Source organism: Sodiomyces alcalophilus, assembly GCF_042370955.1.
Source record: "Sodiomyces alcalophilus JCM 7366 unplaced genomic scaffold ACRALscaffold_2, whole genome shotgun sequence".
Taxonomy (NCBI): domain Eukaryota; kingdom Fungi; phylum Ascomycota; class Sordariomycetes; order Glomerellales; family Plectosphaerellaceae; genus Sodiomyces; species Sodiomyces alcalophilus.
The window spans coordinates 2,198,446-2,219,098 of NW_027263533.1; the positions used below are offsets into that span (position 1 = coordinate 2,198,446).

A 20,653-nucleotide genomic window follows, 5' to 3' on the forward strand; every position below is an offset into this window, starting at 1 on the left:
GTTCGGGTGTGAAAAACAGCGGAAAAAAAGAAATCTTAACAGGAAAAACCCCATGCAGTCGCCCCCCCCTGTCCATCCATCCGAAACCCTGTACCGTTGAAGGCTGTCCCGTCAGCCTGAAATCCCATTGTGAAAATCGGTTTTTCATGTCCGTCGTTCCTCGTTGAGCAACAAGCGCCATGTCAACTGCTACTGTCTCTCTGCCATCCAGTGATGTCCCTTCCTTGGCATAGACGAAGGAGGTGCGCTCAGACAGATTTCGCTTCCTCGTTCTTTTGGTCTGGTGTTGATTCGGACCGAGACTGGGGCGGCGAAGCGCCTGGCTTGGTCTCCTCGGAAGGGCTGGTGTTACTACCAGCTTTGTCCTCCGCTGGCGCCATCTCCACGTGCCTCGATTCAGCTTCAGCGGCCGCGGATTCTGAAGGTGCATTCTTGGAGACTTGGCTTTCGAGATCCTGGTCTTCCTCAGCATTGTCGAACATCTCAGTGTCATCCGAGTCGGTCAGGACCTCGGTGCCATCGCCAAGGAATATAATGCGGCCTTTATAGCCGCCAATACCGAAGCTCCTGCCGCCTCTTGGGTCAAGATCCACGTCATAGTCATCCTCGCGATCATCAAAGTCATGATGGACTCCGGGCCCTCGGAATTCCGCTGTAACAGGTACGCCATCGAATCAGCTCTCTTCCTCCTTCAAGACAAAGAAGTACCAATGGCGAGTTTGTAAGGAAGCAATAAAAAAGAAGAAAGAAGAAAAAAAAAAAAAAAGAAAAGGCGGGGAGAAAAAGGTCATGACGTTGTAGGAAGCAGAAAAGCCGAAAAGTAAAGAATATGCGGGAACACCCGCCTAAAGCCAGTACCCTAAGACGAGCTGGATGGTGATGCCGTACCGTATTCGGGGGGAGCGCATGGTCCATCTCCAGCAGCCACCCGCCTGGCAATCTCCTCGTACCACTCCTCCTTTGTTTTACCGCGCAAAAGGCCAATCACTATCATGGTCATGTTGTCGCAGCCAACGCCGCCTGTCTCCGAGTTGGAAGCCAGGCAGTTGTCCATCATGTTCTCGCAGATCTTCTCCAATTCTTGCTTGGCTGCAATGCCACGGCGAACAAACTCGACAACCGCTTGAGAACTCTGGCAGTCCCAGATGCCTGAAAACCGGTTAGCTGTGCGGGGAACACGAGAGAGAAAAACGACGGGGGTGGGTGGACCGCTCGTTGGCTCGGCTTACCGTCACATGCGAGGACGAGGAATTCATCGTCGTCGGTAATTTCATGAACCTCGACGTCGGGAAAGGCCGTGACAATCTGTGCCTCGGGGGCTAGCTCTGCACTCTTCTTGAACTCAAAGTCGCCAATGGCGCGCGACAGGGCCAGGTTTCCGTTGACTCGACCAAAGTCGACAAAGCCACCGGCCGCATTGATACGTGACTTCTCCGCTGTTGCAGTGTAAATGAAACACTCGCGTTAGTCGGGCCAATCCGCGCAGTGTCGGTAGCGGCAAAACATCGTACCTTCGAGTTGGGGCTTGTGGTCTTGCGACAGGGGTTTCGCGCGGCCCTTGATGCCGAGGACACCTCTCGAATCGCCAGCATTCCCCTGCCGTCACACATATCAGTAAGTACAGATCGCCCATCACGTTATACCCCGCAATATGTAGGACTATGCGCCATATCCCCAGCACGGCGCAAAAGAGGGCAAGGATGGAGAAGGAAGGGCGCGACGAACTATATAAATTTTATCATCCGTGATCAAGCCGACGCAGGCAGTACAGCCGGACACTTCGTCTTCGTAGCGGGGATCTGTTTGGAGACGTAGGAGAGGATATCAGTTTGGAGAGCGTTCTATGTAGCAATGGCTTGCAGGAGCGATCGGCAGCGATTCGCGAGGAGCAATGGGGCCGGGAGGGGGGAGATGGGGTGAGAGGTAGGCATTTCGGGCTTTACCGTTGATGATGGCGCGATCCGTTGCGAGAAAGCCGTCCTTCAATGCCTGTTCGTAGTCGCCCTTCTTGAAGGTCTCCTGCTTTGCGATAATCTCATGAATGTGCTCGCCTGCGAACAAAGCTACCTTGTCACCGCCGTGACCGTCGAAGACGCCGAAAAAGGAAATCTTGGATGTATGGTTCTTTGCTTCTTCGCTACTGGGAGGAATGAGGTCGAGGACCGTGGTATGGGCATCCTCCATGCTTATCCGCCAGCCTTGCATGGCGGAAACGCCATAGATGAGCCTATCATCCTCGCCACTCTCCGAGTTCTAAATACCCCGGGTTAAGAGTTAGCGATGAACCTCTGAACTTGCCGAACACCGGTTCCGGGACAAGAAGAAAAAGGGGTGAGGTAGGCATGCTAAGCAGGGTGTATGGAAGACGTAGAATCAAAGGAACACACGCATGCATGCAGCAGCAAGGTGAACATCAGCACACCACGTGAGATCCCAAAGCATATATAATCACTCCAAAACTCTGCCTCGACATTACAAAAGGGCAAGCAAACACATGAGAAAGGCATTGCATATGGAAAACAACACACAGGATTCGAAAATAGGCTCGATAGTGCATAACTGGAACGGACCAAAGGGGTCCCGGGTCAAGGCAGCACATACCTTCTCGACAACAGGCTCCGAGAGAGTTTGACCCATGGTGTATGTAGTAGGGCAAAGTCCGGCAGCTCAGCTACCAGGGCGGAGGCCGGAGTGTAGGGAGGGAAAAAAGGAGACCGGTTAGATAGTGGTCAAGCCAGAGATGCCGGTGGCGCAGGTTGCAGAAGGGGCCAGGTGGTCGGTCGGTTGACAAGGAAGCGCGATAGGCGGGACGTGGAAGTGTGCAAACAAAGTCGGTTCAAAGGAGTATCGGAGAGCGGGAGAATCGGAGAAAATGAAGGACTAGAAAAACGAAGTAGTCGGAGTCCAGCGATAGGGTATGGTCAGAAGGCGTGCTGCAGGTAGAATCCTGTCCTGGGTTGGTAGGTAGTCAGGTTCCAGATCTCGCGCGCAGAATTAATTGGCAGGAGCGGGGTATCCCAATAGCGGGCAAATTGCCCTAGCGACAAGCACTATCGGTTGCTGTAGATGGCAGAGAACCGCTCTCTCTGGTCAGGATAAAACCATACAGGACGATTCGATCGATAAGGACAAAAGGGTGAAGAGAGAAGACTCTCCGGAGTTGGCAGGTCGTGTATGCGCGCGTGTGGTAAGGTGAAGGAATGGGGGGAGGAGGAAGAAATTTTCACACCTTACAGAGGTTAGGAAGGATGGACGATCAAGGTACTTCGACCTAGTGCAGAGTACTTTGGTATTGCGGAGATGGTGGGCTACGAGCGACGTACTCTGAGTAGCCTACTCGCTACCTAGTAGATTGTTTAAGGGTACCTTGGGTAGGTTTCCCGCACTTTCCTCATACGTATGCCCGACGAAGTTACGGAGCACTTTTGCATAGAATAGTTGTTGGTTATTAAGAATATATTACCTTGTTGTCGTACTTCGTGATATAGCTTAGAAATTCCGTATACTAGGTAGTATAATAGACAAGTAGTTACTTTGTACGTCCCAAGACCTTAATAACCCGAAATTCAGTCTATACATCCCTCGATACTATAGGTATTCGTATATCGCTACCTTGAGGTCAAGACCTCCTAGTACGTTATACCTACCTTAGGTAAGGCAATGCCCACTACGTGAACTTTATATAGGTATTTATTGGTTATTTCCTATTTCCACCCAGATATAATAATGGAAAAATTACATTGACTGGTCTTTTCTCGTCTCTTTCTTCTCCTTCAGACTCATAAGAAACGCCCAGGAGAATTCTCGGGATATAGTAGCCAAGATAGTCAAACTCCAATAAGCTCTGGTCGGGATCCTGGCTCCTGGCTCCTGGCTCCTGGCTCCTGGCCTCTGCACTTTCAAAATTCTGCATCCTCTCCACGGCCCGAGCTCATCATCCCCACAGTCCCGCAACACCGGCCTGACGCAGTATCATCTGTGGGTATGTCTCTGTGCCTTAGTCATTCACTACTGAGCTACGCACAGACCAGGTACTTCATATGCCATTTCAGGACGCGGGATGAATCGCATTTTTACCTCCAAGGTACAGGTACAGGTACCGGTACCGGTATACGAAGTAAGTACCAGGCACAGACCCGTGCTCATATTAACCACGAAAAGCCCAAGTACCAGCCCTCTAAAAAACTTCAATATCTCGCCTCATTACTACCTACCGAGGTATAAATCTCAGGACCAATAGACAACATAGATACATCCCCACTGATGTGCGATAGACAAGTCCCAGGGAGACGGACTGTGGGTATAAGGAACCGCAGTAGCGAACAAGAGAAAGGAAACAAAAACCCTCACCGTCAAATGAACACAGCATAGTCCCCATCCGCGTTTTCCCTTCCCAGCGCGGAGAGCCCTCCGTTCCGGTTATTCCCCTCCCTCGGCGGGTTCTTGCTCAGTCTCTTCTCCTGAATGCCAGTATCTCCGCTCAGTGACGACCACACTTCGGTAACCCAGTCTGATACCTCAGACTCGACCCTTGACGCGCGTGAGTGTCTGGAAGACTGGAACGCGCCGTGGTTTCCTCCAGCCAACCCGCCGTCCTTCATCCACATCCCTGACGGCTGCACCTGGCGAATCGACGAGATGGGCCGCTCCGCCAATGGCTCCCTTTTAGGGGTAGTATCCCACTTGCTCGGCGACATCAAGCTGACGCTGGACTCGCTATCTTGGGACCCGTCCCTGTAGCCCCTGTCTCTACGTAGCGAAACGCCTTTGCCCATCCATGTGCTGTACCGCTTGTTCTCTCCATTCCCGTCCACCGTCGAGGGTGCCCTGCGGGACCTGGCTGGCCGTGGCGTTCGTGACAACCTGCTCGGGTAGAAAGGCGACTCGCGCACCAGCTCGTGGTACCCGGACCCGTGAGATTCGGACGGTATGGTTTGCCAGTTCTCCGTCCCGCGGACCACCGCCTTGGGCGGGATCGCCTGCCAGTTTTCGTTTTCGTCGCCGCGAGGCCCGGATTCTGCCGATATCGATCCCGACATCAGCGAGGACGAGGCATCCGCCACGAACTGATATCGACGGGGATGGCGTGACGGCACCACCGAGCGGCCGCCAAACCATGGACTGGCATCAGACCGGCGGCTCACGGGCCGCGCACGTGATACGTCGCTCCATTGAGAATCCTGACGATAGAGTGACTTGGGATCCCCTCGCGATCCGCTGTATGCGGACATTGTCTCGAAACTGGGCTGGGATATACCGTCGCTGTCGCTGTAGACTCTGAAATCCCTTGCACGGCCGCTAGGGGGCAGCCTCCGGGCGTGCGTGGGGTGGGAGCCTAGCGGACTTGACCGTTCGGGAATGGACGAGAGCCCGTCAGAACTGGCCGCGGGCGAAGGCGTATCATCGGCTTCCTTGTCTTTGGAAAAATGCTCGGGTTGCTTTTCCTTGTCGAGTCCCTGGGCGGTCCCTGCTGTCGGCTGTAGATTGATATCAAGATCGTCCACGGAAGGGATGGTGACATCCAACCTGTCTCGAAAGGAGCTCTCTGGCTGGTTGCGCAAAAAGGGCGGGTTGGATGCAAAGTCGCGCATGCTGTCGTACAAGCTCAGGACAGAGTAGCGGCTCCGCCGTTGTGAAAGGCGGTCCTTATTGGTAACCTCGGCCATGCCCTCCTCGGCAAGCCACGAGCTTCGTGCGCCAGGCAGGGTATAATAACCAACAGACGGTAACTTGGGCAAGGTAGGGGGATCTTGGGTGATACTGGGCTTCGGGTTGGTGGCTGAGCTCGACTGCGAACCGCTGTCTAAGCTCGACAACGAACGAGTCGATGTGAACCTCAGCCAGGGGGCACGCCAGTACCCCCCTTGGCCCGGTCGATATGCTATTCCTGGAGGCGGGATGGCCCCGCGAGCCTTTGCGAACCGGGCGTCGTCATACAAGCTGCCGTTTTCGTCGCCGAAGCTCACAGGGACAGGACGGGATATGTCTTGGGCCTGGATCTTCCGAAACTTGCGTTCCCGTCTTTTCCGAAGACACAAAAGCAACAGCACCAGGGAGGCGATGACAAGGATTGGGACCAGCACGGCGAGCATGATCTGTTCACCGCTCAAGCCAGGCCCCAGAAGAAATTCAGGCTCGGAGTCGGAACTCTCTGACGGGGTCGCCGAGGCCGTGGATGTGATGCTGGTGTGGGTCGAAGTAGACGTGGTAGGGGACAAATCGGCCGGCGAAAGCACGTTTAGACGCACAATTTCGGTTTCGGTTTCACCAGAACTTCTCTCCGTCGCACGTATGGTGAGAGAAATACCGTCGCCTTGACCGGACGACTCGGGCGGCGTACCTGATATGACAAGTCCGTCCAGTTCAAGCCAGTCTTGGGAAGGACTAGACTCGATGTCAAGGGAAACGTCATCGGGCCTCCAGAGATATGGCTCCAAATCCAGAGAGAATTCTTCCGTGGCTGTAGCCTCCAGATCTGAAACTGTCTTCCGAAAGATGTCGGTGGCGATAACGACAACCAGCTGGATGTTGAGGGTATCGGACAAAGAGTTGCGGAGGATGACGGTGGAGTTGCTGGACCGGGCACTCTTTGGGGGGGTGCCTCGGATTTCCAGAGTAGACTTATTAACGGACAACCACTCCGGCATGTTCTCCGTCAAGACGGTAAGCTCAGCCGGGTCGACCGTCTCCCCATCCAACTCGATTTCATCCCTGAGTCCACGGTAGGATACGGGTCTTCCTCGCGTAGCGTTCACTTTCACCACAGGATCGGCCATGGTCAACTTACGACTGCCGACGACGATGGAAAAGAGGACATGGGCGGCAGAGAAGCCTTCCACGTCGGAGGCGACAAGATGGAAACTGAAGGTCTGTGGAGGTTGGATGAGATTCTCGAACGGGGGTGTCTGGCCGGAGAAGGTCAAGTTGTCGGCGTCAAACAGGATCCAGGACGGTAAAGGGGTGCTATCGGCCGACGTCGCGTAGTAGTTGAGCCCCCCCCGTGGCGAGAAAGTGTCTTTGGCGAACGTGAAGGAGAAGGAGGAGGACGGATAGGATACCAAGGCGTCTGGAGCCGACTGGTCGCCAAAACCTCCTATTTGCTCCGACAAGGGGGTGGTGACTTGGGGGGCGCGGTTCCGAGATACGACTAGAGTTGCGGTCATGGTCTCTGGACCGGAGTCGTCCGTGGCGACGATGTCGACAGGTATTCCGACAACCTCCCCGTCAGGTACATCGTCCTCTTGCGGTGTCCCATATAAGTGCCCGGTCTGTGTGTCGATGGACAGCCATTGCGGGGCGTTGCGCAAACTGTACGTGATGTTGGATTTCGAGAAGAAGGTCTGCGGCGATAAGGTGTAGGAGAAGACTTCGCCTATCCTGGCAACAGGAGGCAACTGAGAATTGAACGGAAAATAGACCGACGGTTGACTAGACACGAGGCAGATAAGACTCAAGCTCGTCCAGATCAGTAAGCTCGACGCCATGGTAAGCTCGCGGGTCGGGGGACAAAAAGAACCACAGCACTGCTGTAGACGGGCATACACAGAGAACCGGTAAGGAGACGAAAAGAAGAAACAGAAAGACTAAGAGGAAGCCGTCTCGCGGCTATACGAATCTAAAGTGTCGCAAGAAGGAAAAAAGGGAGAAGACAGACGAGAGAGCATCGTCACCCAAGTCGAGGGACGAGACGCGGGTTAACTTGGCTGGGAAGACGACGACATATCCACCGACCGAGAGTGTCTCCCTACGCGCCGACGCACAGGAACTACGAGCAAGTGCGAGCCACCTCCAAGCCGCCATAGCCAGCCGTTGCAGAATGGGCGCCATGTTAGCCCACGCGAGAAATGCAACGCAGTACAGGATTCTGCGGCGGCTGATGGGAAAGCGGGCACGGCGAGGGCTGGGATTCATGCTTGGAGCATTCCAGAGGTGTCTCCCGGGTGTGAGGGGCAGGTCGGGTCAGACAAGACACGGCCACTCGGGCAGCGGGTGCTGGGCATGACGGGCAAGAATGAACGTGATAGTTTCACTGGGGATGGAATTTGCCAGCCCATGAAGGTTTTCTAGTTGCAATAGAAAGGCTTGGTTGGGAGTTGGTATGCAGATGACAGTGATCTATTGTTCCAAAGAAAAGACGAAAGGGAAATATGAACGAGCTATAGTAGGTACAGTACATAGGTACTTGGTACGAGATAAGGGCGTACCCAGACCCACATGCCATGCGTTGCGTTATCGCTAGGGCCAGAATCCCAAGGCACTATCGGGGTTCTCAGACCCCTTCTGAAAACTATCTCTTTTTCACATACCGCTAAGAGGCACCCTCCTGGCGGGAGGCAAAAGAACAGAGCGGGACTGGACGGTCCAGATTGTCATGGCCCTCGAATCTTCCATGGGTAGAATATATCGTATACGTGCCTATCGTGACATGAGTCATCGAGGGAGCTGGCCCCTCTTTGATTGAACTTGGTCCAGCCATCACTGTCCCTTTCGTTTTCACTCCGATTTCCTCTCACAACAAAGCGTTTGGATCACCGGGCCATTACTCGATCGCCATTCACTCTTTACTCGTCCTTTCACATAGCCACCGAACGTAGAAAAAAATTCAACAACAAGCAAAAAGACTGTAAGATTAAAAGATAACAGCAGCAGCAACAGCGTCGGTGTTTAGAAGAAGAAGAAACAAAAAAAAAACGTTCTCCCAAGCGAATACCGATAGTGTCAACAACGTGATGAAGATCCTCGACACCCCCTTGATATATGCGGAGGCGATGGACTCCAAAGGACTCACACTCACACATTCTCCTTCCCCCGAACTCTCGCCCTTGGCGCTGGCCGACCATCTCGCGCCGTTGCCCGAGTACAAGGCCGCGCAGACGTCCGACTATGACATCTCAGGTCTCCTGTCCAGTCCTCTTCGGCTACACGAGGACCTCTCGTCGGGCTGCGGAGGGCAGACATGGCCGGCGGGTATGGTTTTAGCCAAGCACATGCTACGGTATCACAGGAATGATCTGCACAACGCAAGGATGTGAGTTCCTTACACTCAACCCTCCCTTCCTTTTCTCCTTGCCGTGCCGAGCCTGCCAGCCCTTCCGAGGCGCTTTGGAGTTATGTACGGTACTGACTTGCGGATTGGCAACCAGATTGGAGCTCGGCGCGGGTGGCGGCCTCGTTGGCCTCGCGGTCGCCAGCGAGTGCCCGCTACAGCATCAGACGCCGTTGCTGCTCACAGACCAAGTGGAGATGTTCTCGCTCATGAAGCACAACATTGCGTTGAACAACCTCCAGGATCGAGTCAAGCCAATGATATTGAATTGGTACGTCGACCCCGCGCGAAGCCTACGTGGACCGAGACCCAGAACTCACCGACATTTTTATTTTTATTTCATCTTTTGTCTTTCCCAAAGATGGATGTAGACGGGGATCCTGGTCTACGTTGTACTGTCAAGAGTATCTACTCACCTTTGGTTTCTGCTAACTGCTCGCTACGTGGCTAGGGGAGAACCTCTTCCGCAGGATGTCGTGGACATGAAACCCAACGTTATCCTGGCGGCCGACTGCGTCTACTTTGAGCCGGCTTTTCCGTTTCTCCTCGATACGCTGTCGGCCTTGCTCGCACTCAACGCGGATGCCGTGGTCTATTTTTGTTTCAAGAAGAGGCGACGAGCAGATATGCGCTTCCTTGGTAAGATCAAGAAGATGTTCCGAGTAGATGAGGTCGTCGATGAGGACCGGCCGATATTCAGCAGGGAGAGTCTTTTCCTCTTTACGATTCGAAGTAAAAAGGCCACCCAGCTGCACTGAGTTGGTGCATAGAGGCTGGTCGGCGCAGCGCAGGGGTCTCTTGTTGTTGTTGTTGTTTTTCGCTGGGTTCTTGAATGAACGTGATGCTGAAACTGGCTCTCATGTGTGCATGTCCGGTGACTGACCGAGTAGCGGCTCCCGACCACCTCGGGGCGAGGTGTTTGGTTGCACGGTGACTTATCTACTTGATACCCTTCAGACAAATTGACTGGTCGTACTTTTTTTTGTAAGAGATGCTTGAAAAATGCTTGAACAAGCCGTTGAGTAGACGCTTGCTCGGAGTATGTAATTATGTATCACGGCTTTCGCCTAGGTGCCACACACATCGGACGTTTGTCACACTCGGAAATCCAGTGTCCTTGTTTCGAGCAAAGTGGTTATGGTGCATCGGAGACTCTCTTCAGCTGGCCAATGCCATGGTTCGCGGTGTCTCCAGTTTTTATGTAAGAGTAATAAATAAGAAATATTCTGCTCTGTTTTACCGCTTCAATGAGCAGTATTTTTCTACTGTCCGCCCGATGTTGACGTGTCCACCAGCTACTGCAGGTCGACGGAGTAAAAGGAAGGTCTGGAACTGTTGTTAACGTCGAGATGTGGTCGACGAATTGCGCTAGCTGGAGACAGTGCAACGTCTGTGGGCAGTTGTGGTGCGTGGTGAATTGTGTGTGGTGGCGGTCGCAGCCTCAGGCAGGTACACGATCCGATGACGATGCAATCGATAAGAGCCTCCGAGTTTTCACAGCCCAACGCCCACTATAAATCAGTACGTTGTACTCCGTACACCCTGTGTGTGAGCTGGCCAGCTACCAGAGGGCTGAAGGATCCACAGAGGAAGCGCGCTAACCCTAATTGAACCCAACAGAAATAAATTTGATTGGTTTGTTCCTGGTGCCTTGCATAGCCGGATGTAAGGAACGAAAACGTCCTGCCGCACTAACACGGGGCTGACAGTTCAAAAGAAACGAGTACCGGTAATTGTGGCATGACCGTTGGATATTGGGTGGTAAAAACATTGCTTATACGAGCCGGATGAACTGGACACCACTTTAGTTTCATCGACTTTCGCGACATTGAGTATCAATTACCAGGATCCAATACCAGCAGCTGTGGATGTAACAAATCTTTGCTCTTGTGTCGTGGTTTCGAAACCGCCAGCAGGACAGGACGACGCCGGTTTTATCCTATCAAACTTATCCTGGGACTTGCTTGTGCATTCTTTCTACCTTTCGTTGGACGTTGGAAAGTAAGAAAAGCTAAACACAAGGTCTGCACCAGCATCTCCGTCACTCACTGCCCCGAGTCACACATCTTCTACCTTATGTCGGTGAAGCTGCCCTCCAGGAACCGGAGGACCTCACTCGATCTCCCTTAGGGTCCATTGATAAACATCCACGTAGGAGCTCAAGATATAGGTGTCCTGGGACCATAGTCGACATACGTTCCGTAACCCCAACTCCTATGCTTTAGTTACAGCTTCCTTGGTTTTATACAATGCCTTCCAGCGGCAAATGCGCCGCAGCGGTCTGCACTGTATCTGCCGGCATGTTGCTTTTGTTAGAATGATCAATGTACCAGGTAATCACAAGTACCACTGTCGGTATTTCTGCCCGCATGGAATTACGTGGTACGCTGGATGACACCTGGACCCCCCTCCCCTGTCCCAAGGACTCAGCCTCCTTTCTCTATTCGCCATTCGCTGGCTGTCGTGTTTTGTTCCTTTTGTTCCTTCCCCACACCTCCTTTACCATTTATCGGCTTCATCCACGTAGACGGGTCTCGGTTGCTGCCTTAGCTGCGGCGTTTGACCCTAGGTAAGGTACCTAGCTTGGCCACCGGGACTGTTGGCTATTCCCACCTCTCACCTATCTGGGCGTACGTTGTATTTCGCCATAAAAAATCCCTCCCCTCGTCTTTTCCTCCTCCACTCCCTCTCTTCCTTATATCGCAAAATCATCCCATCCATTCCTTCTTTCCAACCCCTTGAGCAGGCTCATTCACTCGCCGGCCGGTCAGCATCCATTCTTTACATTCGCCCACCAGCCATTGTTTCCATCTCTCACTTTCATTCAGAGGCTCCATTACCGAGTTTCATTCCCTGAACATTCCAAACACGTCTCGGCGTGAGCCAGCTCAGCCCTAGATTGGCAGCATTGGCACTTTGCATTCCTTGAACCTGTTCAGACATACAACCCCAGTTTACTCTTTTCCTTTGGAACCCTTCCTCAGCGAGGAATTATCATACCATCCGTTCCGGAAAAAGTCTCACCCAAAGCGACCATCACCGCCTTTTGTCTACGCCCAACCACCTACGGCAACGTCCACCAATCAAGCCCACAATGAAGACCGCTGCCACCCTTCTTTGCGCCGCCCTGGCCACCACGGCCATCGCCCAGCCTCGCCACCACGGCCACGCTCACGGACGTCGCCATGTCCACGCCAACCATGCCAACCATGCCAAACGTGACCTCGTCACGGAATGGGTCACCGAGACTGCCTACGTGACCAAGTACTACGACTCGACCACCACCGTCTGGATCACCCCTGGTGCCGAGCCCACCAACAGCCGGGATGCTCAGTTCTTCGAGCCGGAGCTGTCCAGCCCCTCGACTGCACCCACCTCTGTCCCCGAGTCTCCCTCGCCTGAGCCCGAACCGGAGCCGGAACCCGAACCGGAGCCTGAGCCCGAGCCTGAACCCGAGCCCGAGCCTGAGCCTAAGCCTGAACCTGAACCTGAGCCGGAACCCGAGCCGGAGCCTGAGCCCGAGCCTGAACCAGAGCCCCAGCCCCAGCCTCCGCCTCCGCCTCAGCGACAATTCCAACCGGAGCCGCAGCCCCAGCCTGAGCCCGAGCCCGAACCCGAACCTGAACCCGAACCCGAACCTGAACCCGAGCCAGAGCCTGAACCCGAGATCCAGACCCAGACCCCACCCCCTTCCAACGGCAATGGTAGTAACCGCAATAGCAACAGCAACAACGGCGGCGGCGAATCTTACACGGGCGACTTGACCTACTTCGACCTCGCCCTGGGCGCCTGTGGCCTGGACGACTCGGGCAAGGACGAAACCGACAACATCGTCGCCCTCTCCCACCTCATGATGGGCACTCGGTCCAACGACAACCCAATGTGCGGCGACACCATCACCATCAGCGCCAATGGCAAGACCGTCACCGCCGTCGTCCGCGACAAGTGCATGGGCTGCGCCAGGGAGGACATTGACGTCTCCAAGGCCGCCTTCCGCGCCCTCTTTGGCGGTCTCACCGACGGCCGCGTCAAGGTCTCGTGGTGGTTCAACAACTAAAGCGCCCAAGACGTTGGCGTGTTTTGTTCTTGTTTTCATTCTGCGTGCACGGACGGGGCAAATACAGGGGAAACCGGCGCCTACCAAATCGAAAAGGGGACGAACATTGGCTTCGACGATTGATGACTGGGAATATACCCTTCACTTGCTCTCTTCAAAAGAGAAGCTTTGATCAGTTTTTTTTCTTCTTCTTTTCTTCTGATACCAAATATCAAGGGGGTTTCTTGTGGCTTGGAGATTATTTATTGAATCTACTTGGCCGGCTTGGTGTCTTACATTACTCTACGGAACCAAAGGGGGAAAGGTTTGGGAAACTATAGACTGGTTAGACATTCTGTACATATGCAGACCGGCGACGTAGCCTGCCACGCGACGGGCTTCTTCGCCGGAGAAATCAAAGAAAAATAAACCTATCAAGATTAACGTTGACGCATCCATTAAAGCTTGCCGGGGTGGTCATCTGCGACAAGGCTGTCGTTTAGACCATGAGGAGCTTCGGTCAGGATCGCTCAAGATATGTGCTATATTGTACGGCTAGCGCTGCTCTGGGCAGTCGGTAACAAATGGGGTATCATCGTGAATAACGCCTCCAAAGAAATCATCTAACAATGTCTGTCATCTCCACATCATCCCCATAGTCTTCCTCGTCCTCATAATCCTCCTCGTCGTCGTCTTCGTCTTCGCCATCCTCGCCGTCATCTCTGTCAAAAGCCTGATGGTGACGTGGATAATTCTGTCGAGTATCCCCTTCCACCTGGCCATCATCTTCACCTTGACCCTCCCATTCCTCCAAGTCAGCCCACTTGTCAGGGGTGGGGGTAGACACGTCCTCGGACCCTTCCCCCAGTAGTGACCCGGCGCGACTACCCGACGCGGCAGCGGTCCAACCCTGGCCCCGGCTCCGTCCTCGTTCCGAGGCCCGCGCCCTCTTGATTCCCCCTCCAACGGCGGGTGGGTCCGGAAGAGGCCTCCTCCGTTTGCCCTCGTCGCTGCTCAAGCCGGTATCCCAGCCGAGACCCCTCGTCCGCGGCCTGCCCCCTCCCCACGGGGTCCGGCGTCTTCGCGTAGTGCCCATCTTCCGCTCGTCTTCGACGGGGCCCTGGGCATACACCGTGACGCGGTCCTTTTCGCCTTTCTTGACTTTTACGGCCATGAGGTCCTCGAGGAACCGCGTCTGGCTGGCGCGTTCGCCCGTCTTGTCGCTCCAAATCGGAATCCGGATGCCCTGTGCGCGTTTGATTTCCTGAAACCGGTCGTCCTCGGGCTGCGACTCGGGGCTCTGTTTCGGTATGAGTTTCTTCTCCGTGGTCACAATGCGGGACCAGCTCGCCGCAAGCATGTCCACGTCACCGGGCAGCGTGCGGATGGAAGGGAGAGAACGGCTGTCGTGTGGAGAGGGCTGTTCAGCGAATAAAAGCTCGGTGCCTAGGACGCGGGCCCAGGATCCCTCGAAGATGCGGTTGCGGTAGTGGAAGATGGGATGCTCCGAATGTAGGTCGAGAATTTGAACTTCGTCGCCGTCGGCGAGAATGTCTTCTTGAGGCCCATTCGGCGGTTCTTCTGTCTCCTTCCCTGGACTGACGGTATCGGTCTGGGGCAACTTTCCCTCGCGATTTGATGTCTGCTGGCCTGCCGCTTCCTCGTCCTCCTCCTCGTCTTCGGGTTCGGGCAAAGGGACGTCGTCTGTATTGTCATCGTCATCATCCGACCCAATGCGATGATGGGTCATTTCCGGCACGCCTCGAGACCCTGTCCCCAGCCAATTCTTAAACTGGTGCCCGCCTCTTGAAGATACCGGGATTCGGCGTGGTCGCTGAGAGAATTCGGGAATGGAGAAATCGACTGTTAGGTAGTAGGTCTGGAGCTCGTCAGCATGCTGGAAGCAGACGCCGACGTCGACTCGAACAAGAAAGGATACCAGGATGGTTTTGGCGCACTTCTGTTTCGGTAGTGGAGTATTCGTACTCCCATTCGTCTTCGTCATCGTGATCTGTTGGCAAGGGCGCTGCGTTCGCTGGTGGCGGTCCTGTGTCGGGGGATGCTGGTGAAGTGGCGCCAGGTACGAGAGACATGGCAAACAGCGATGCCGTATCAGGCGGATTCAACCCGGATGAATGTGTCTCGGCCATTTTGTTGTCCACGGGGGAGTTTTCCGGGGAACACAGTGGCTCGGAACAACTCCAAGTTGTGATTAGGAGACCAGGCGCGTGACGCCGGGGTAGATGGATGTTGGAATGTTGGGATTCCGAGCTTCAGGTAATTTCGTACAGTAACTTGAACTTCCATCGCATGGAGCTCACATGGGCGAGAGATAAGATAAGGTTTGGGCGCACGCACCCTCTCGTCGTATCTGACGCGCCCCGCTTAGGTGGGCACTGTACCTAGGTACCGGAGTCGCATCAAGTCGTTACAGTACTCCGTAAGGTAGGCAGGTACATGTCTGGGTGCCATTGCCCCGCTATCGCGACAAAGAGCCAATATCTGTACTTCGTAAGTGTCTGGAGGGGTAATTTTCCCTATCACAGACATCGACAGCGTCCTCTGGGTTGAGTCACAACGCGAAAAGGAAGTAGACGCATACTTATCATATACACACTACGCATACCATACACTGTTCCGGCATACTTTTGCTTCATCGACGTCCACATCTTGATTTCAGTTCTATACCCAGAAAGTCAGTGTCGGCCTTGAACCTCGCCCTGTCCCACAATGTCTACGGTCCACCTGCTGGACTATGTCGCGGGCAATATCCGCAGCTTGGTGAATGCCATTGAGAAAGTGGGATACAAAGTTGAATGGATTAGATCGCCAGAGGATGTGCAATCAGCAGAGGTTTGTCGTTGTCCACCTCTTTCCCTTCAGCGCCTCCCCTTCGAGCCTCTTATCGATTGACAAATTTGCAGAAATTGATCCTCCCCGGTGTCGGCCATTTTGGTCATTGCCTTAACCAACTCGCCCAAGCTGGCTTCCTCCCGGCAATCGTGAAACATATCGAGTCCGGAAAGCCTTTCATGGGGATTTGTGTTGGACTACAAGCCCTTTTCGAAGGCTCCAATGAGGACCCCGATGTCCCTGGTCTGGGACTCATCAAGGGCAAGCTCGACCGCTTCGCCGACACCGCCAAGGCCGTGCCACACATCGGATGGAACAGCGCATTCACGAGCGGTGCCGCCCTCTACGATCTGCGCCCCGGCTCCAAGTACTATTACGTCCATTCGTTCCAGTATCCCTACAAGGCTGGAGAGCTAGAGAGCCAAGGCTGGACCGTGGCAACGGGCACATACGGCACCGAGACCTTCGTTGGAGCCGTGGCCAAGGGGAACATCTTCGCTACGCAATTCCATCCAGAGAAGAGCGGCGTCGCTGGCCTCCGAACTCTCAGGGCATTCCTGACTGGCGAGGGCGCATCTGCCCTCGCCGTGCCGCCAGGCAGCGAAGGGACCGCCGTCCCACCCACGCCGGGCAACGTGACCTTCGAGGACGGCTTGACACAGCGGGTCATCGCTTGTCTCGACGTCCGCACCAATGACCAGGGTGATCTCGTCGTCACCAAGGGCGACCAATACGACGTGCGCGAGAAGAGCGAGGGCGGCAACGTACGCAATCTCGGCAAGCCCGTCGAGCTAGCCAGGCGCTACTATGAGCAGGGCGCAGACGAAGTGGCTTTCCTCAACATCACTTCGTTCCGCGACATGCCCCTCGCCGACCTACCTATGCTCGAAATCGTCCGCCGCACATCCGAGACTGTCTTCGTACCCCTGACCGTCGGCGGCGGAATCCGCGACGCGGTCGACACCGACGGCACCAAGGTCTCTGCACTTGAGATCGCCACCATGTACTTCAAGTCGGGTGCCGATAAGGTCTCCATCGGCTCCGACGCCGTCCTCGCCGCCGAGGAGTACTATGCCGCCGGGTCCCGCCTCTTTGGCAATACGGCCATCGAGCGCATCGCCCGCGCCTACGGCAATCAGGCCGTCGTCGTCTCCGTCGATCCAAAGCGTGTGTACGTACCCAAGCCCGATGCGACCCGCCACGCCACAATCCCTACCAAATTCCCCGGGCCCAAGGGGGAAACCTACTGCTGGTACGCTTGCACGATCAAGGGGGGCCGCGAGACGCGCGATGTCGACGTCGTCGAGCTCGCCCGCGCCGTCGAGGCCATGGGCGCCGGTGAAATCCTGCTCAACTGCATCGACCGCGACGGCACCAACTCCGGTTTTGACCTCGAACTTGTCAACCAGGTCAAGGGCGCCGTCCGCATCCCTGTTATTGCATCCAGCGGTGCCGGTCACCCCTGGCACTTTGCCGAGGTGTTCGAGCAGACCCCGGCGGATGCTGCGCTAGGGGCTGGAATGTTCCACCGTGGAGAGTATACCGTGAAAGAGGTGAAGGATTTCCTGGCCGAGAAGGGACTCAAGGTCCGGAAATTTGAGGGCGAGATCTGAGCAGTTTTTACTCAAGCCGACGCCAATCTTGGGGCAAAAAAAAAAGAAGGAAAAGAAAACAAAAAAAAACGCAAGTAGTGGTGGAAGAATAGACCAAGGGCGGCCACTTGAGGGGTTCATTTTGGGTTAGAAACGGGAAGCCTGGAGTTATGCGACTATATCAATTTATGCCTTTGCCCTAAATCGAACACAAGTTTCACCTGCTGTTGCTCCTGCGTAACATACATCATCATATCATGCCTTCATCCTCACAGGGTAGTTTGTCAACTGAGAGGATTGACGAGATGGACATTAATAGAAGTCAGCTCTCAAAAGCCTGCTTCATATTGCCTGAAGCCGAGGAGGAAGCGGATGAGACGAGAAAAGAAAAAAGGCAAGGGTAAAAGGGGTAAAAGAAAGATAAAAATAAAAAGACAAGCCATTTTGCGCGAGGAACCAAGTCCGACAACTTAGAACGCCAAGCAGCCAAAGTCTGCATCGTGCCCCAAAGTAAAAGCTACAATTCCATCGCCAAAAACAACCATTCTTCGCTCGTAATATTCATGTTGGCCCAAGGACGAAGCGTCGTGAGCTCAAAACCGACCCATTGTAGACTCTTCATGAGCCCCTTTGTTTCACGTTCCGGGATGCGGCGGTCAAGACAGACAACGATGCGCTGGCAGTCGAGCGCACCGTCGGCCAAATCGATCAAGGCCATGAGGCTGGAACTTCCATGTTAGTCAAGTCCAGGAAGTAGTTAGACTGTAAAAAAGTAGAACATACCCCTTCTTCAAATCGGCATCGACAATGTTTCCATCAAAAAAGACGAACATGGTCTTGTCATGACCATCATCCGCCAGAAACGCACGGAAACTTGCGCCGGCCGAGAAGTCCCAGATCTCGAGCCAGGCAATGACCGAAGAAACGGGGACACCGTGATCACCATGTCTGTCCGTCGCTCTGCCGTCCCTACTGCCGCCAAAGTGGCGGGAGAGCGGCCGGTCATTGTCGGTCGGCGGCGTTTGCAAAGTATAAGCACCCATCAGGCCGGGGCCAGTCGATTCCGTGCTCATCTCACCATGGAACACGGCCGACATGCGCTCACAAAAGAATCTCTCACATTCTTCCCTGATCGATAGTGCTGCCCCCCCTCGCTGGGCTATCCTCTTGCCGGGAATCTCGCGGCGCTTGGAACCGCTGCTGCCAGTCTTGGGCAGCAGAGCGAGCTGGTTGGAGGACGTCAAGGCGGCGAGGGGGGGACTTGATGGAGGGGATGGTACGCCTGAGGAAGGGACCTCAGGAATACCACTCTGCCCCTGTTTACACAAAAACAACAAGACAAACATCAGTAAGACGTCCCTCGTTACATTTTTCTTCGCGATGGCGGCCGCGCGCCCGGTTCAGGCAGACTTACCGGCAGCCCCGGTAGTGCAGTAGTGGAGGCCCTTCAGAGTGCCGACAGTGTCGACGATGTAGCAGCTGGCAAGGACATTGGCCTGACGGACAATGACCTCGCCATAATTACTACTAGATTGATTCCTCGTGTGTTTCATCGGCGACATTTTTGCGTTGGATCTGAGTATTTCCGGTGGATAAAATGGTTCCTTTGGTGTCTTGACGGTAGGAGGTGGCGAGAAAGGCGGTACTCGAGTACAAGAAGAGTGGATTGTTCGGACGAGTCGAGATCTTTTCGATATGGAAGACTGGATTGTTTTGATTCTTTTCTTTTACTCGAGTCGATTTGACGGAGCTGGTGGAAGACGATGGTGATGGGATCTGCGTGATGAGCAATTGGCGGAGAAAACTGTCACTGGAAAATGGGCGGGAAAATGAATAAAAAGAGGTGCGGTCAAGTCACCTGGTAATACCTATTGGGGAGGATTACTCAGGTAGGGTGTGGAACCTGGACCGTGCTTCAGGGTACACCCAGCCAGGTGACCGCTTTTTAGCGGGGATTCGTATTGGGCTGGCAGAGAAAGTCCCGCTAATTGGGTGATCGGTCTTTTGAAAGATACCTCTCCGATACTATTGGGCTTCCTGATTGGATGACCTGCCAAGACTGGATGTCCGTGGAAGTACCCCGTTGATTCGAAAGTGAGTCCAGTCTGGAGATGGGCTGATGAGACGAGAGACAGTTACCAGTCCGCCAGAGATACTGTAGGGTTGACGAGCTGTTTAAGGAGGGGATTCACACAACAATGTTATGAAAGGTAAGAGGCTTTTTTCTTTGAGGTGCGTCTTCCTTTATTTGATTTGTCTCGTCGGCCTAGCTACCTACCTGTACATTCCACTCTTCAAGGAGCACGAATACCCCTGGTGTTGTCTTGGTCCCTCGTTACACCGTACAGCACACCGTGGCCCGATCCATCTGCGCCTAATTACCCCACTCGGTTGCAGACGGACGCGGGGTGACGGTTCACTATCAACCTCCCAATAGGACATGCCGATTTGACCAACGCTTTTACCAACCTTACATGGCCTGACACCTGGACCAAGCCGAGACGATTAACAAGGGTGCCAAGGGGCGTTCCAAACAGATGAGATGGATATTCCGGTGGTCGTCAAAGGGCTCTCACCGAAATATTTGGAGTAGACAGGAAGAAACGGAATCGTAAAGTGGAACACTGATTACCAGTAGCCTAATGACGAAGACGTGGCGGACAGGAACCTTCATCCGTCTTGGGCTCACACTAGGGAGGGCTTCAAGACAGACTGAACAACTTGGTTGATGCACAAGAGTTACACCGTGGCACCAGCTGCTCTTGGCCCCAAAACGATGATGTCAGTGTGATTATTGGACGCTTCCGTAACTGCTCGTCTATGTGTTCGCGATTAAGTTCGTCCATTCCTATCACGAATATCTCATGGCATCGATAAACATCACCAACTCTCCGCATCCCCCGCTGTCCTTCTGTGACCCCAACTCATGTCCCAGCTCATGCCCAACTCGCTCTGCCTAACCCAACCCCTCTCGTGTCGAACCACGTGACTGTGTATTTGCCATGAGGTACGAAACAGTACGAATGACACCATCAGTACCTACATTGTCCTCCATACTTCGTACCTAATACAGCTGTAAACTTCAAGTGTTGATGGGTCCATGCATAAACCTTAGCGCCACAGTAG

The 20,653-nt window shown here is 54.2% G+C and overlaps 8 protein-coding genes across 8 annotated transcripts; 4 read left to right on the plus strand and 4 right to left on the minus strand.

The window, feature by feature from the left end:
• Positions 1-248: 248 nt before the first annotated feature.
• Positions 249-2,637, minus strand: ACRALDRAFT_2101124 (uncharacterized protein; the record flags this gene model as incomplete). The annotated part of the gene is made up of 7 exons (XM_071023042.1): positions 249-652; positions 889-1,149; positions 1,230-1,436; positions 1,512-1,596; positions 1,726-1,799; positions 1,944-2,253; positions 2,602-2,637. 7 exons carry the CDS (start codon positions 2,635-2,637, stop codon positions 249-251), a joined length of 1,377 nt encoding a protein of 458 aa, XP_070876946.1.
• Positions 2,638-2,740: 103 nt separating this feature from the next.
• On the plus strand, positions 2,741-4,319 carry ACRALDRAFT_2016978 (uncharacterized protein; the record flags this gene model as incomplete). Its single annotated transcript, XM_071019864.1, has 9 exons — positions 2,741-2,772; positions 2,832-2,902; positions 2,940-2,956; positions 3,067-3,089; positions 3,161-3,182; positions 3,244-3,319; positions 3,376-3,440; positions 3,778-4,218; positions 4,275-4,319. 9 exons carry the CDS (start codon positions 2,741-2,743, stop codon positions 4,317-4,319), a joined length of 792 nt encoding a protein of 263 aa, XP_070876947.1.
• Positions 4,023-7,824, minus strand: ACRALDRAFT_1061193 (uncharacterized protein). Its single transcript, XM_071016383.1, has one exon. The coding sequence runs from the start codon at positions 7,482-7,484 to the stop codon at positions 4,353-4,355; it is 3,132 nt and encodes a 1,043-aa protein (XP_070876948.1). The 5' UTR covers positions 7,485-7,824; the 3' UTR covers positions 4,023-4,352.
• Positions 7,825-8,488: 664 nt separating this feature from the next.
• Positions 8,489-10,022, plus strand: ACRALDRAFT_1074753 (uncharacterized protein). Its single transcript, XM_071018278.1, has 3 exons — positions 8,489-9,028; positions 9,144-9,317; positions 9,498-10,022. The coding sequence occupies exons 1-3, from the start codon at positions 8,730-8,732 to the stop codon at positions 9,802-9,804; spliced, it is 780 nt and encodes a 259-aa protein (XP_070876949.1). The 5' UTR covers positions 8,489-8,729; the 3' UTR covers positions 9,805-10,022.
• Positions 10,023-11,719: 1,697 nt separating this feature from the next.
• Positions 11,720-13,542, plus strand: ACRALDRAFT_1061195 (uncharacterized protein). Its single transcript, XM_071016384.1, has one exon. It carries the CDS (start codon positions 12,141-12,143, stop codon positions 13,101-13,103), a length of 963 nt encoding a protein of 320 aa, XP_070876950.1. The 5' UTR covers positions 11,720-12,140; the 3' UTR covers positions 13,104-13,542.
• Positions 13,543-13,550: 8 nt separating this feature from the next.
• Positions 13,551-15,158, minus strand: ACRALDRAFT_1079969 (uncharacterized protein). The gene has a single exon (XM_071018967.1). It carries the CDS (start codon positions 15,085-15,087, stop codon positions 13,702-13,704), a length of 1,386 nt encoding a protein of 461 aa, XP_070876951.1. The 5' UTR covers positions 15,088-15,158; the 3' UTR covers positions 13,551-13,701.
• A 654-nt stretch (positions 15,159-15,812) lies between these two features.
• ACRALDRAFT_2099993 (uncharacterized protein) lies at positions 15,813-17,548 on the plus strand (the record flags this gene model as incomplete). The annotated part of the gene is made up of 2 exons (XM_071022987.1): positions 15,813-15,935; positions 16,007-17,548. 2 exons carry the CDS (start codon positions 15,813-15,815, stop codon positions 17,546-17,548), a joined length of 1,665 nt encoding a protein of 554 aa, XP_070876952.1.
• Positions 17,549-17,997: 449 nt separating this feature from the next.
• On the minus strand, positions 17,998-20,582 carry ACRALDRAFT_207163 (uncharacterized protein; the record flags this gene model as incomplete). Its single annotated transcript, XM_071022185.1, has 16 exons — positions 17,998-18,119; positions 18,167-18,255; positions 18,311-18,886; positions 18,938-19,102; positions 19,147-19,331; positions 19,386-19,395; positions 19,431-19,511; positions 19,588-19,682; positions 19,725-19,745; positions 19,812-19,858; positions 19,915-19,985; positions 20,014-20,098; positions 20,153-20,239; positions 20,281-20,340; positions 20,416-20,483; positions 20,518-20,582. 16 exons carry the CDS (start codon positions 20,580-20,582, stop codon positions 17,998-18,000), a joined length of 1,827 nt encoding a protein of 608 aa, XP_070876953.1.
• Between the last annotated feature and the right edge of the window lie 71 nt (positions 20,583-20,653).

Coding starts and splice junctions, on each gene's coding strand:
- ACRALDRAFT_1061193 (XM_071016383.1), bottom strand. CDS start 7,484: ATGGCGTCGAGCTTACTGATCTGGACGAGCTTGAGTCTTATCTGCCTC.
- ACRALDRAFT_1061195 (XM_071016384.1), top strand. CDS start 12,141: ATGAAGACCGCTGCCACCCTTCTTTGCGCCGCCCTGGCCACCACGGCC.
- ACRALDRAFT_1079969 (XM_071018967.1), bottom strand. CDS start 15,087: ATGACGAAGACGAATGGGAGTACGAATACTCCACTACCGAAACAGAAG.
- ACRALDRAFT_1074753 (XM_071018278.1), top strand. CDS start 8,730: ATGAAGATCCTCGACACCCCCTTGATATATGCGGAGGCGATGGACTCC. Junction 9,029..9,143: donor GATCTGCACAACGCAAGGAT/GTGAGTTCCTTA, acceptor ATTGGCAACCAG/ATTGGAGCTCGGCGCGGGTG. Junction 9,318..9,497: donor AAGCCAATGATATTGAATTG/GTACGTCGACCC, acceptor CTACGTGGCTAG/GGGAGAACCTCTTCCGCAGG.